This window comes from Garra rufa, chromosome 19 (genome assembly GCF_049309525.1).
Source record: "Garra rufa chromosome 19, GarRuf1.0, whole genome shotgun sequence".
Classification (NCBI taxonomy): domain Eukaryota; kingdom Metazoa; phylum Chordata; class Actinopteri; order Cypriniformes; family Cyprinidae; genus Garra; species Garra rufa.
In genome coordinates, this window is record NC_133379.1 from 17,479,205 (window position 1) to 17,495,869 (window position 16,665).

At 33.7% G+C, this 16,665-nt stretch overlaps 2 protein-coding genes across 2 annotated transcripts; one reads left to right on the forward strand and one right to left on the reverse strand.

Annotated features, from left to right (window-relative positions):
- Positions 1-56: 56 nt before the first annotated feature.
- Positions 57-4,306, reverse strand: rab38c (RAB38c, member of RAS oncogene family). The gene is made up of 3 exons (XM_073824777.1): positions 3,773-4,306; positions 3,057-3,337; positions 57-1,331 (listed from the first exon to the last, which is right to left on the reverse strand). The coding sequence occupies exons 1-3, from the start codon at positions 3,963-3,965 to the stop codon at positions 1,164-1,166; spliced, it is 642 nt and encodes a 213-aa protein (XP_073680878.1). The 5' UTR covers positions 3,966-4,306; the 3' UTR covers positions 57-1,163.
- A 2,423-nt stretch (positions 4,307-6,729) lies between these two features.
- Positions 6,730-14,419, forward strand: rab39ba (RAB39B, member RAS oncogene family a). The gene is made up of 3 exons (XM_073824246.1): positions 6,730-7,035; positions 7,687-7,913; positions 11,987-14,419. Exons 2-3 carry the CDS (start codon positions 7,699-7,701, stop codon positions 12,411-12,413), a joined length of 642 nt encoding a protein of 213 aa, XP_073680347.1. The 5' UTR covers positions 6,730-7,035; positions 7,687-7,698; the 3' UTR covers positions 12,414-14,419.
- Positions 14,420-16,665: the final 2,246 nt, after the last annotated feature.

Consider the following 16,665-nt stretch of genomic DNA (forward strand, 5'->3'; position numbering starts at 1 on the left):
AGAGTCTTTAATGCTTCTTTCATTGCACAACCCTGAATTGCGCAGGACTACAATAACATATTCAAGAGCTTACATGGAGGAAAAATACTGCATGCTTTATTTTTTTAAGGCAAGAGGTTGCACATTCCTAGATAGTGTAGCTGTGCAAGTATTAAGGCATTCTGTGCGCATGCACATGAATCTAAATTATAGGCCACTTTTAATAAATATCACAAGCTAACAAAGTCCAAACATAAAAATAGCTAGAAATGCATATCTGACTGACTTGTGTCATAAAATACATGGTACCTGGGTAAAATCGCATAGCATCCGTCTGTAAACAAAACACTGTTAAATGAAATCCTTCTAAATCGAAGCGGCACCAACACAGTGTATCTAATAATGTGAGATTTCACGCTACATATAATCAGAACAATCCTTTACGGTCCCCGCCATTTTGTTGCATTTCTTGTGTCTCGAAGATCAGTCTCATTGTTTTGGGTTTTGAGTACCCTTAAACCGCTACATACAGTGGTGTATGTAGTATTTTCAAAAGCTAGAAATGGTTGTAAATCAGTTATTTTGATCTTTTGTGGTAGTGTCTCAGTAAGGACACATTTGGAATTTACATTTCCAAACATTCATTTTTCCATTAATTGTAATAATCCAGTGAGATTTTTGTTTGCACAAGGAGTCTGACAACAGCCAGTGCTCCACACTGAGATCTGATCTCATCATCATCCAGTCCATCTGGAACGAAATTAAGAAATAGAACAAACTGAGACAGACTAAATCTAGAAGAACTGAGGCAACGTCTCCAAGATGCTTCAAGAAACCTACTTGCAAAGCTACAGTACTGTTAAAAGTTTTAGGCAGTTGTGTAAAAATGCTGTTAAATGAGGATGCTATCTAAAATGTCATGAATAGATTTTCTTTATCGTTTAACTTCTATTCTATTCCTTTGCTTTTAAAACAGCTTTTGCCTTGGGTGCACTTGCGCATAGTTTTTCAGGTAGCTTTGCAGGTAGGTCTCTTGAGGCATCGTGGACACACTGACACACTAGAGCAAAAGATAGAAATAACTGATTTAAAACCATTTTAGCTGGTGAAAATACTAGTGTTCTAATCATTTTGGCCACCACTGTATTTTCATATCTTTCTCACTGACTTTCCTCGTCCTGTATTCAAGATTTGGAACATGTCGTGCATCTGGATCGGACCCGTTCTTTGGTGTTGTTGTTGTACCCAGGGAGGGCCACCACATCTGGGTCTGTGTTGTTGGTGATGTTCTCCTCATGGGCTAAAATGTGCTCCACCAGACATTTAGCTGCCACCTCGATGTTTGTGTTGTCCTTCGGAACAAAGAATACGGGTGTCAGTAAGATTTCTGAATGTTTTTGAACATTAAACCTTAACAAAATGAACATTTTAGCAGACTTTACTCAAGTCTTTAGTGTCACATGATCTTTCAGAAATCATTCGAATTTTAATATTACAATACATTAAGGCTGATCTGGTGCTTAAAAACATTCCTTGATTGATGATTATCAATGTTGAAAACAGTTAAGATGCATAATATTTTTGTGGAAAAAAGACATTTAGCTGCTGCTCCAATGTTTGTGTTCTCCTCCAATGGCCGTAAAATCAAACACAAAGAATATGGGAGTCGTTCAGTCAATAAGATCACAAAGCATAACTTTATATTACAGCCACATAAATGACTATTAAAAGTTTTGGGGTCAGTAAGATTTCTGAATGTTTTTTGAACATCAAACATCAAGAATATAAACATTTCAGTCCCTTACGCTCACCAAAGCTACATTCATTTGATCAAAAATGCAGTGAAACTGTGAAACTGAAATATTATTACTATTTTAAACTTGTTTAAAGCTTAATGTTCAGTGTTTTCAAACAGTAAATATTAAGAATATGAATATTAAAGTTTCTTATGCTCACCAAGGCTATATTTATTTAATCACAAATACAGTAAAACTGTAATATTGTAAAATATTACTATTTAAACTGGTTTTTAAATATCTTTAAAAATGTATTTTGTTCCTGTGATGGCACATCTGAATTTCTTTAGCAGACATTACTCAAGTCTTCAGTGCTACATGATCCTTCTGAAATCATTCTAATATTCATCATTCTAATATTTACATTAAAACAAATTTTAGAGGCTGATTTCTTATGATTATTAACGCTGAAAACAGTTGAGCTGCTTAATATTTTTGTGGAAACCAGGATACATTTTTTGTCAGGATTCTTTGATTATTGGAAATTTAACAGAACATCATTTATTTGAAATATATTTTTTATGACTTTTGATTAATTTAATGCAATCTTGCTAAATAAAATATTAAATACTTTATATAAAAAACTATAGTATTGACCCGAAACTTTTGAATTATATACATACACTTGTATATCATTTATATTTTATCACACATATTCCCAGATGCATGTCAAATATTATTCTAATGCCACTCACATAATACTATAACATGCACACCTCATTACAAACATTCTGTGACATAAATTCAATATAGTACATGCACATTTTTTTGGCCTAACCCACTTGTGAAGAAAGCACTGTCTATACAGCTCAGATCATGTGACATTTACTCAAGGATGAATACAACAGTTGTATGGCATAACATTTAATGCATTTCCATGCCAGATTATGGTTCAAAATATATAGAGGGAGCTGTAAACTGCCTAGTGGAATTTTAAATAGTATTAAAAAGCTAAAAAAGAAAGTATATAACTCAAAAGAGCACAGTCATAAAGTGAGAACGGTGATCCAAAGTGTGCAAATCCTAAAATGTTTCAGACAGTAGGGTGCTATGCAATTTATAACCTCAAACACATCTGTGTAACTCATTAAGATGGTAAACAAAGGCCTTTCTGCTAATAAGCACAATGCATTCTTGATGTATTTGTGTTAAATGCAAACACAGCTACACATACACAGATCCTGCCATCTGTGAAAACAAAGCAGAACCAATGGATGTTCGTTAACATCCATGAATTATTTAGCACTTAATTAGCTCAGGGTCACAAAATAAACCCCTCACCTTTGCCGAGGTCTCAAACCAGCCCACAAATCCATTCTCTTTGCAGAACGTATCAAGCTTTGGAATCTGGGAGCGTAGACCTTCACGTGACTGGTCAGACTTGTTGGCTAGAAGCACAGCTGGGACAGGTTTGCCGTTGCTGAGAGTGACCTTTAAGTCCAGGTCGTCTTTCCATTTCAGCACTGCATCAAATGTGGAGGCCCTGGTCACGTCAAATACTATGAGGGCTCCCACGGCCTCCCGATAGTAAACCCGTGTCATGTTCCCATAGCGCTCCTGTCCTATGACGAACGTTGGATGGGAAATTAGAGGTTAAACATCAGTCAAGACATAAATAGAATCATGTTTTTAATCCTTAAATGAGTTATTCCTATTAATAAATCCTATAACACTGTGTTGTTCTACACTGTCTCTCTGTGAGTGTGTGTGTTTATGGACTTTACCTCAAACTCTCATGTGACTTTAGCACGAGTATGAGACCAGCTGAGATTAACACAAGACACATTCCTTCACATTCACACAAGGAGACTCAGCGGGAAGGCAGTACCATGCTTATGATGATTTATCATATGATATGAATCGCCAACACTATACAACTATTGTCTAATATATTTTTTTACTATGTTAAATTTTAACTGGCACACTAAATAATGTGAATTTATCATCTTGTAAAATAAATAAAATGTTTAACACTTACAGTAAATATTAAGACGTACCTGCTATGTCCCATAACTGCAGTCGGACCACCGTTTGACTGTCCCAATGCAGGACTTTAAGAGCAAAATCCACTCCAATAGTTGCGCGATAATGTTGAGAAAATATCTGATGGACGTATCGTTTGATTATTGACGTTTTTCCAACTCCGAGGTCTCCGATGACCAGAACTTTAAACAAATGTTCTTTCTGCATGACGTCTTAAAAAAAAAAGCAAATAAACACCCGGATCATAAACGCACTGACCTACTTTTGTACAGTTTGTTAGCACATGAGTGCTCTTATGTATCACAGCTTATCCATTGATCATTGTTGTAGGATTACTCAGTTTGTAAGAGGCACGCGGTCTTAAAAAGTTTATATAATGCTCAAAGTTAGGTCAAACTGCTGTCATGTTACTTTCTGCTCGTCCTCCTCACTAAATACAAGCACTGACTGTTACACGCTTTGCCTTCCCATTAGTTCCACATGAGAAAGAAAACAAAAGGAAGTATTTTAAAAAATGAATAAACACAAATGGTTAAAGCCCGGGATGAGCTTTGCTTCTTCTGCTAAGTTACTTTCAAGTACCGAAGTGATGAATGATGGAACTCAAGCACGCCACGCCCATTATCACACGTTGCGTCATAGCCACGCCCCTTTTCTTGCAAAAGTGGGCGCGGCCATTTGTACATTTTATGGGTCTGGCTTCTGGTCTCATGGGCGTCTAGCTATTTTTAGTAGCGTTTTGCTGCTTAAATTGCACATTTATCTGTCTTACTATATTATTTTAATGTGTTATCTTAATTATGACCACACTAGTTTGCAGTGCAAACAATTCTACCTGCTGCAGGTCATTATTCTTCTCATTATTTATATATTCCCTGTAGCGCTAATGAACTGGATAATATTTGGTACATTTATAACATTTACTAATAGGCCTAATGCAGTTTTATATGTTAAACATTTTTTAAAGATTATTTAATATCAGCAAAAGTGAGGTTTGCAGCACCTCCCATGTGTACTGCACATCATGGAGTGTTTACATTTGTGACCCTGGACCACAAAACCAGTCTTAAGTCGCTGGGGTATATTTGTAGCAATAGCCAAAAATACATAGTATGGGTCAAAATCATTAGGAAATTAAGTAAAGATCATGTTCCATGAAGATTTTTTGTTCCTACTGTAAACCTATCAAAATGTAATTTTTGATTAGTAATATGCATTGCTAAGAACTTAATTTGGACAACTTTAAAGGTGATTTTCTCAGTATTTAGATTTTTTGCACCCTTAGATTTCAGATTTTCAAATAGATGTATCTCGGCCAAATATTGTCCTATCATAACAAACCATACATCAATAGAAAGCTTATTTATTGAGCTTTCATATGATGTATATATCTCAGTTTTGTAAAATTTAACCTTATGACTGGTTTTGTGGTCCAGGGTCACATTTATCAAATTGGTTTTACAATATTATTTTGATTATATGTTAATTGCATTAAACTGAGTGAGAACAGACATTTATACATTAAACATTTTATGTTTTTAACGTATTTGATATCACCAAAATTGGGGTTTGCAGCACCTCCCTATGTACCCATAAAATTGCAAAACATTAGAATGTTTACATTTGTCATAATTTGGTTGATTTTGATTATATGTAAGTTGCATTTACACAAATAGAAATTTGTTGAACTTCCTCCGAATTTTGTGGCATTTAAAAAAGATTTGAGTTTTATTTGAATACTTAAAGCAGCTAAATCTTTGTGTTGTATTTATTTATTTGTTTATTTATTTATTTAAACTCTTTCGGTGTTGCTTCAATTTATTATTTTTGTGTTTAACCATTGTAAAATGTTTTTTACATTAAAATGGTTTATGCATTTGTTCTGTATTTAGTTTCCACTTTACTTGATGTTTATACACTGGTCAAAAGTTTTTGAACAGCTCTTCTGGTTACCAAGCCTGCATTTATTTGATCCAAAGTTCAGCAAAAACAGCTGCGTTTTAAAATATTTTTACGATTTAAAAAAGAACCACTCTATTTGAATATATTTTAATATGTAATTTATTCCTGTGATTTCAAAGCTAAATATTCAGCATCAACTCCAGTCACACAATCCTTCAGAAATCATTCTAATATTCTGATTTGCTGTTAAAAAAACATTTTTTATTATTATTATTATTATTATTATTATTATTATTATTATTATTATTATTATTATTATTATTATTATTATTATTATGTTGAAAACAGCTGAGTGGATTTTTTTCAGCATCCTTGCTAAATAATACAAAAAAAAAATACTGACTCTGAGCGTTTGAATGGCATAGTGTATAATGTTAAAGCCCTTTATTTTAGATACATGCTGATCTTTAAATCTTTCTATTTATCAAAGAATCCTGGAAAAATGCACTCAACTGTTTTAAATATTGATAATAATAATAATATTAATAAAAAATGTTTTTGAACAGCAAATCTGATTTCTGATGGATCATGTGACACTAAAGACTGGAGTAATGATGCTGAAAATGTAGCTTTGATCACAGGAAGAAATTACATTTTAACATATATTAAAATAAAAAGCAGTTATTTTAAAAAGACAAATATTTTTAAATTTTATACTGTTTTGCTGTACTTTGGATTAAATAAATGCAGGTTAGGTGAGCAGAAGAGACTTCTTAAAAAACATTAAAAATCTTACTGACTTTTAGTGTATCTAAAAAAAATTATAATTTGAATTAAAATGCTCAAACTTAAACGAGAGTGAGCGTGGCGATAAGAGCTGGCATATTAATTATTAAAAACAAACATCATTGGTCAGGCTCAATTGTAGCTGCCAGTGTAACCCCTCCTGGAAGTGTTGAATGGGCAGAGATTTGCAACACCGCCAGCAGTGCGTCGCTCTTTCAGTTCTTACGGTAATGGTACTGATGAGGGATGAGTCAGGCTATATGATGCTGATGATACTGCCATTTCATCAGCACATTTCACAAACATCTCTTTATCCCTAATAATGAGACTGACAGTATGAATTTACAAAGAATTTATGGGCATTCCGAAAGAAACCGGTCCTAACGCAAACGCCCCAGTCGATTATGGTCATTCGTTTGGTCATTTAGAGCATATTCACAGCGGGACTAGTTGCACATTTATCCTCAAAAACACTCGGGTGTGCTTGGATGCCTTGCCTGGGAACGTCACGGTATTTTACGCTTTCTGACTAAAAGACAGCGAAGAATATGGGGCTTGCCATCCTCAAACACTGAGAAGCACAACCAAGGTAATAATTACACGAGAGATACAATAATATGTGTTTATAGAGCGATTTCTCTAAACAAGTGCGATGCTAGGCCTGCAAGCATAACGTTACCTAGCTTTATGAACTCGTGTATAAAGAGACGCGATGTTGTTTTGAGATTCATACTCGTTTGGATACTAAAGGTCGTGATAAACAGTGTATTATTAATTACGAAATTCGAAAGATTAAATCATGTTTCAATATAAAATGCAGATTTGATACTTATACAACCACTGAGATACACATAGGCCTGGTCTAAAATTATTTTATATATACATTTAGGCCATTCTGACCACAATTTGCTACATCATTCCAGTGTATAAATGTATGTTTGGACTGCCATACAAATTAAGGGTCTCGCATTATATGTGGAATAAGGTAATTATACTTAACACCTATTTGAATGATAGTCGTCCATTTAAAGAACAAGGCTCAGCTGATAGTCTATTCTAATACACATCTACATGAACTGATCCTTAAAAATGACCTTTATAATTATTATAGTGAGTAAAACACAACAATGAAAATTCAAGGATGAGCAAATGTGTACAGGGTTTCATTTTAAGGTGAACTACTCATCTAATAAATCAGTGTTTTTACTTTTTAGCTGACAAAACACTTATTTGTTGACAGATCAAGTAAGATATGGAAGCTATATGGCTGTACCAGTTCCGGCTGATTGTCATTGGCGATTCAACGGTGGGGAAGTCTTGTTTGATCAGACGCTTCACAGAAGGACGTTTTGCACAGGTGTCTGATCCTACTGTTGGCGTAGACTTCTTCTCCCGTCTGGTAGAGATTGAACCAGGCAAACGGATCAAGCTTCAGATCTGGGACACGGCAGGCCAAGAGAGATTCAGGTACATCTGGTGCTATTTGATGACATTTACATGTGGCTATCGCAGCTACATGCATTCTCTAATTGTTTAAACAATTCGAAATAGGAGATTTGTGGCTTTTAGTCTATATTAGCTTTGAGGCTATCTACAGTCAAACCAAAATTTACACCTTCAACCTTTTTCCCATTATTACAGTTTATACGCTATAGTTTAGAAAATGGTAATAAAATATGACAAGAAGTCAGAGTTAAACTATGTCAGAACAAATTCATCTTGATAATGTCAGATAACTTTGATAGAAAGGTATGTAATGGATTACAGTCAACCAAAAATTCAGACAATAACTATCAATACTTTGTTGACCAATTACCAAGCAATGCTTAATTTTGTTCAGTCTGTCATCTCAAAAGGTTGCATTAGCAATTAAAGAAAAAACACTTAAGCAAAACATGGTCAGGTCAAAGTGTTTGAATAATTTTTGCTCGCAAATTTGTATCAATTTTACTGGTAGTCCACTGTATGAAGAATGTTTGGGTATAATATATCACAGTTTACTTTATGTTGCTTTCCTCACTTACATAAATGAACTAATGTCCTGCACCCACTAGTAAAAAAATATCAAAAAAAATTATATCTGGTGTCTGAATAATTTTTGGTTTGACTGTATGTGCTGGTGTATACCTAAACATTGACAAATTTCCTTTTTTGCAGATAAATGCATTTAAATGTACAAGCCAAAAATATTATGTGCTACCTAATTTTTAATAAGAATGTCCCTCCCTTCAACCAACTAGCTTACTGAAGCTAGTTTGGCTATTTTTTTTAAAGGCACAAGCTATTTTACAATTCCTGTTTTAATAAGAAACACATCAACATAATTGGCAATGATTTTATTGTGCTGAAGAAGGAGGATTTTGTTATTATTATTTTTTTAAACCGCCAAAATGTTGGAATGGCCTTACATATGCATATATTTAGGTTTTATTGATTGATACAAATTTTTAATTATAATACACATACAATTTCAGACATTAAATGCAAATAAAATAACATTTTAATACGTTAACAGAAGAAATATTACTTCACCAATAAAGCAGCAAAGATATCAAGTATGATAGTAATGATAAAAGAATTTTTTTGTAATTCAATAACAATGCAGTTTTGCACTTATTAAACTAAAAATTGATAGTAAATTTCACAAAGAATTACAAAGAAATGGCAAGTCGCACACTGAATTAAACTCGAAATTATGAAGTAGAAAAATTCCTATAATCTTTGAATCTTTTTGAAACTTTAAAAAATTGTATTTATTTTTTTACAGTTTACTCAGTAAAGTAATACAAATCCATATGTAAGCTTATGCCTCACAAATTAACTTTTTTCTGAATCTGGAAATTATGACTTCAAACTTAAACTCTTTTCTTATCTTAAATGTCATTCTTCAATAAAATGTCCTTTTTGAGTTGTTAAAATTTCTATACTAGATTTGGTCTCAGTAAAAAAATATAATCATCCACTCACTGTGTGCATAACTGGATGAATTTCTTCATTTGTACATGTAGATTCATCAGATTTTTCATATCAGGACAGATATTTTTAACTTCCTGCCCCGCAAAAATATCCGAATGTATTTTTACTCAGAAATGAAAAAGATGCTCATGATAGAAGCATTTTGCATTTATGTATTTTTGAATGCTAGTAGATTGCACAAAGAGTTACAAAGAAATTGCAAGTCACACATTGAATTAAACTTGAAATGACGAATTAGAATAAACTTCAATAAAATGTTTTATTTACAACTTCAAAAAATCATTACAGTTTACTCAGTAAAATAATTTCTAGCATATAGTACCAATTTCATATATAAGCTTATACTTCTTATTACACATTTGTTGTGACTATATACACAAGGATGATACATTTGCCTCACAAATGAACTTTTTTCCAAATCTGGATATTTTTATGACTTCAAACTAATTTTTTTCTTATCTTAAACTTAATTCTTCAATAAAGTTTCTATACTAGATCTGGTCTCAGCGGAAGAGTATAATCCACTCATTGTGTGCATAACTTGATCAGTTTCTTCAATTGCAAATAGATTCATCAGATTTTTGATATCAGGACAGATATTTTGGACTTTACTAGACTTAATGCAAAATGAGGGGGTAGGTACATACAATATCAGACATTAAATGCAAATAAAATAACATTTTAATACATTGACAGAAGAAATATTACTTTACCAATAATGTTAATGAGCAATAATGATATCAATTATGATAGTGATGATGATAAAAGATAATAATAGTAGCTGTAACAGTGATACAGTCTTTTTTGTGATTCAAGAACGATTGCAGTTATGCACTTATTAACTAAAAAAAAAAAAACTTTTACTCAGAAATTGCTAGTACATTTAAAGGAACACTCCACTTTTTTTGGGAAATAGGCTCATTCTCCGACTCCCCCCGAGTTAATAAGTTGAGTTTTACCGTTTTGAAATCCATTCAGCCGTTCTTCTGTTCTGGCGATATCACTTTTAGCATAGCTTAGCATAGATCATTGAATACTATTAGACCAATAGCATCGCGTTCAAAAATGACCAACGAGTTTTGATATTTGTCCTATTTAAAACTTGACTCTTCTGCAGTTATATCGTGTACTTAGATCGGCGGAAAATGTAAAGATGCGATTTTCTAGGCCGATAAGATTAGGAACTACACTCCCATTCCGGCGTAATAGTCAAGGAAGTTTGCTGCCGTAATATGGACGCAGCAGGCGCAGTAATATCACGCAGCGCCTGAAATTAGTTCCCAGCAACTCGTTGGTCATTTTTGAACGCGATGCTATTGGTCTAATAGGATTCAATGATCTATGCTAAGCTATGCTAAAAGTGATATTGCCAGAAAAGGAGAACGGCTGAATGGATTTCAAAATGGTAAAACTCAATTTATTAACTCGTGGGGAGTTGTAGAATTAGCCTATTTCCAAAAAAAGTGGAGTGTTCCTTTAACAAATACAGTTAAACAAAAAAGTATAATTTTTTATATTTTTTTTACTAGTGGGTGCAGGACACTATAGTTCATTTATGTAAGTGAGGATAGCAAAATAAAGTAAACTGTGACATATTATACCCTAAAACTTGTCGTACAGTGGACTACCAGTAAAATTAATACAAATTTGGTAAAATTTGTAATTTTTTTTGGTAAAAAATCAAAAATTTGATTTGACACTTTGACCTGACAAGGGCTTATGATCGTTTTGTAACATAGCTTTCTATAAAGGTTATCTGACATTATTAAGATTAATTTGCTCTGACACAATTTAACTCTTGAGTTCTTGTCATATTTTATTACCATTTTCTAAACTATATTGAATATATAGATATTTCTGACAGATATTTTTGACTTTACGCACTCTAAACAACTCAGAAATGAAAAACATGCTCATGATAGAAGAGGTGTGTCATTACAAGTGAATTGCATTATGTATTTTTGAATTACATTGTCAAAAAATGAGCATCATATTACGGTGTGTTCACACGGGGCGTCAGCGTCAACGCTTCCCATTGACTTTGAATGGGTGACGTCAAGCGTTGCCAAAAACAATTGACGCTTCCGTCGGCGGGGCTTCACCGGCGTTGCTCGCGGCAGAAGCTGAGAATTTTTCAACTTCTGCCGCGAGCAACGCCAGTGAAGCGCCGCCGACGGAAGCGTCAGCCAATCAGGATCGCTCTATGCAAATACAGTAGCCAGGCGGCAGCCAATCACGTTCCTGTCTAATTTCATTGGCTGACGCTGCTATGACCATGACGCCCCGTGTGAACACACCGTTAGTCATCTAATAGATTTCATATACTATTTCAAACCAGTCACTAATTTCCAGGATTTCAGGTTGTAATAGCTTTCATACAAGCTATCAGCATTAAATCCCATTGCATATTTACAGGCTCGTTCATTATAATTTTATACAAATGCATTTATCCTTTTGAAAATAAAATACTGCTCATCCACAGCCGTTCATTTATGTGATGTAATATGCAACGTGTTCCACCACCTGTCTGATACCGTCTGCTCTCGTCCTCTGTATGTGCCTAGATCTATCACAAGGGCTTATTATCGTAATTCAGTGGGTGGCCTTTTGCTTTTCGACATCACCAACCGCCGCTCCTTCCAGAATGTCCACGAGTGGCTGGAGGAAGCGCGCAGTCACGTGCAGCCGCACAGCATCGTCTTCTTACTGGTCGGCCACAAGTGTGACCTGGAGCAGCAGCGGCAGGTGAGCCAGCAAGAGGCCGAGAAACTGGCAGCTGCTTACGGTATGCGCTACGTGGAGACCTCGGCCCGCGATGCCATAAATGTCGAGAGGGCCTTCACGGAGCTGACGCGTGACATCTACGAGCTGGTCAAAAGCGGTGACATCACCATCCAGGAGGGCTGGGAAGGTGTTAAGAGCGGTTTCGTGCCCAACGTGGTGCATTCGTCCGAGGAGGTGACCAAGAGCGACCGCCGCTGCCTCTGTTGATCAAGTGACTTCTGTATCATGCTCCTTCACTGCAAAACCAGTGCCGTCGTTCTCCCTTAGCTTGACAACCCACAAATACTCTCATCCCCTCGATCAATGTTTCCTGCTTTCATAGTTACTTCGAATAAAGTTCAGATTCTCTTAAAGGCAATTCAAGTAACAACCTTAATATCAGCAAATGTGAAATTCCTGGAGCTTTAGCACGTCTTGTTGGTAAATCTGGCAGGATTGAACTTGGAGAACTGATTTGTGGGAACACAATGCAGAAACACTGATTCTTTGGAGCAAAGACTGATCCGAAGTTTACACCAAAAGTAATGATGGACCATTTGAGAGCATGTACAGGAGGACCACACCAATCCAAACATCCTGTTAGAGTAAATAGCCCCTAATGTGTTCACTAAAGGTACTCATTGTTAATAATTGACGCAATTCCTTTTCGAATGAAATTCCTGGTTTTATTCAGCAAGGATGCATTAATTTGATCAAAGGTGATAGCAAAGACATCAATAATATTATAGTTCACACAAAAGCTGTCATAGGAGATGTATACATTTCAGTTTAGTAAATAAATAAGCTTTACATTGATGTATGGTTTGTTAGGATAGGACAATATTTGGCAGAGATACAACTGTTTGAAAATCTGAAATCTGAGGGTGCAAATAAAATCTAAATACTGAGAAAATCCCCTTTAAAGTTGTTCAAATGAAGTTCTTAGCCATGCATATTACTAATCAAAAATTAAGCGGTAGAAAATTTACAAACTATCTTCATGGAACATGATCTTTACTTAATATCCTAACGATTTTTGGCATAAAATAAAAATCAGTAATTCTGACCCATACAGTGTATTGTTGGCTATTGCTACAAATATACCCATGCTACTTATGACTGGTTTTGTGGTCCAGGGTCACATATGTGGTAAATCTGTGAATTATCCTCAACGATATTAAGCAGCACAACTGTTATACCATTGATAATTGTAAGAAATGTTTCTCGGGCACCAAATCTGCATTTCAGAATGATTTCTGAAGCACCATTGAATACTGAAAGAATGGAGTGATGATTACTTTGCCTTCAGAGGAATACATTGAAATATAACAGAAACATTCAAACAGTAATAATATTTCACAATATTGTCATTTTTACTGTGTTTTTGATCAAATAAATGCAGCCTTGGTGAGAATAACAGACTTAAAATTTTGACAACCCCAATATTTTGAATGGAGGTCAATGTTGATTATGTATATGTTGGGATCTCTGATTTCAAAAATGTAACAGTAGGGGGGAAAATCCTGTTTCTTATGGTCAAACCTCATCGCCTGACGAGGAAAAGATGAGAAATTCGTGAAATATCTTATTCAGGTCAGTACTAAATAATCAATAACATGCATTCTGTATTATCCCTCTTATTTTGGTAAAATAATTAACATTTTTAATGATTCTGAAGGGGGGTGCAAACTTTTGACCTGGGTTAAACTATGCTTAGTGTAGCAAAATCATGGTTAGTTTTCATAAGGTGAGGTCATACCAATAATAAGGAAAGTAAGAAGTCATTTTTCCTTTAGGATGATTGTTAAAATGTTAAATAATTCAATAAATAAAATGCATTTTAAATCGGTACATTCAAAGCTCATCTGTAAACGTTCAGTTATGGGAGCCTCTTTGAAGTTTCCCGCCTTCTTCCTCATTCAAAATGGGTCATGATATCACCAGACAGTTTTCCAGAGACTTTACCTACATATCTGTTTGTAAAGCACTGTCTGTCAAATCATGTCCCTGATTTCTTTGGTTTGGTTCTTAATAAAGTTCACTCTTTCATAACTGTTGCCTGTCACTTGAGGTTAGTAGCTGCTGAGATGTACGTTTTTTGACTTACAGACTAATACAATGTCATTTAGCCGACTGAAATGACTATTAACTGTGTATTTATTGATCTTGTGTGGGAGATGAGATGAACTATCAATAAAATGTGTGACACAAAGTATTTTGTGTCTAACAAATGATTTCTTACTTGTGGATTTTGCTGTAAAGCCAGAACAAACAGCCTCTGTTGTTTTGCGAAACATTTTATTTTAAAAAAAGAGAGAAAAAAACATTTTCTTTGTACATGGCGTGAATATTTACAGTTTTAAAAAACCCAAAGACAAACAAAATATATATATTTATATACTGATAAACACATGTAACACTACAAGTGTATCTCAAAGGCCTATGACTCGGTATGTACTGATATCTACCAAACATCTTTGAGGTACATTTGAAACTTCAGGCACGGATCTACAATAGACGTACGTCTTCACATTAGATCAAAACTTTGTAACGCCTGGGATCAGACAACAATGCGTCATCGGACACGTTTACATGCTAAACTTTTAAACAAAACCATTTTCAGCTGATTGTGAAACACAAATATAATAGCAAAGCTATACAAAAATATGCTTCTAAACAAGTAATAATGTTAATATATAGCAAAGACAAAATGGGTTTAAAAATAATAGTGGTTTTAAACAACTTCTACTCTATTCTGTCTTGTAGACAAGCTTCTGTTGCTCTCCGATTATCTAAACACATTTAGGTTATTCATACTTAAATATTCATACTGTGGTATAAAACATCACAAAGGAACAAGATAATCGACAAGTTTGATAGAGCAACAGTAAACTAGTATTCCACTACATTACAAAATCTCTACAATAAACAACAAAAAGAGATGACATGAGCTCAACAGCCAAGCTGCCAAGAAAAAGTTTCAATGGAAACTAAAATAATAATAATAATAATAGTAATAATAATATTAATAATCAGGTCAAAAATAGTGACACTTTTTTCTCTCAAATATCTACACCTTCAGATATAAAAGAAAGGCTATTCGAAGCCTGTTTCTTTAGTTCTTCAGTCTTCAGGCAAGTTTAGGTTTAACTCTTGACCTGTCAGTTGGTTATTTTTGCAGATAAAAGTTAGCACAGTAACCATAGTTTCTGCTCAGTTAATGTGGTTAAAAATTAAATATTATTATGGGTTATTTCCTTCAAACAACATAAGTAGCTTTCAGAATTGTTCAAGTCAGTGGTGGTTACAATCAAACTATAAGTTGGTATAGATAACCGTTGATACACTGCCGTTCAAAAGTTTGGAGTTGTTATGATTTTTTAAATGGTAATGATAGAAGTCTCTTATTCAACATAAAATATTAAACATCATCTGACTGGATGGAATCATAGTTTGGAGGCCAAATTCAATATTTTTCCTTTTTAGTATTCTTGGATTTAATTTTCTGGATACCATTTCAATTTACATTTTGGTATTAAAAAGCGTGTCTAATTAGTTAATGAAAATTAACAATATATCCATTATTTATTAAAAGTTAAAAAGGACCAGATGAAATCTGTTTTGTTTTCCCCCAAATTCTGGGAAAACAAATTCTTCCCAAATTTCATGTTTTCTGTTCTACACGTTTCTATAATTTTTTAAAAGTTTAAGACAAATTACATTTTTAGGCGCCTATGAAATCTGTTTCCCTTAAATTCTATTTTACTTTTCCCAAATTCCATGTTTTCTGTTTAAATTTCTATAATTTATTAAAAGTTTAAGAAAATGTAAATTTTTAGGAAACCTATGAAATCTGTTTTTCCCCTGAAAATACTGTTTTATTTTTCCCAAATTCCATGTTTTCTGTTTTAATTTCTATAATTAAAAGGTTTAGGGGGAAAATCATTTTTAGGACCCTATGAAATCTGTTTTTCCCCCAAATTCTGTTTTATTTTTCCCAAATTCCATGTTTTCTATTTTAATTTCTATAATTTATTAAAAGTTTAAGACAAATTACATTTTTAGGCGCCTATGAAATCTGTTTTCCCTTAAATTCTATTTTACTTTTCCCAAATTCCATGTTTTCTGTTTAAATTTCTATAATTTATTAAAAGTTTAAGAAAATGTAAATTTTTAGGACCCTATGAAATCTGTTGAAATTCTGTTTTATTTTTCCCAAATTCCATGTTTTCTATTTTAATTTCTATAATTAAAGGTTTAGGGGAAAAATCATTTTTAGGACCCTATGAAATCCCCTCAAATTCTGTTTTATTTTCCCCAAATTCCATGTATTCTGTTTTATTTCTATAATTTATTAAAAGTTTAAGACAAATTACATTTTTAGGCCCCTATGAAATCAGTTTTTTCCCCCCAAATTCTGTTTTATTTTCCCCACATTTCATGTTTTATTTAATTTCTATAATTTATTAAAAGTTTAGGA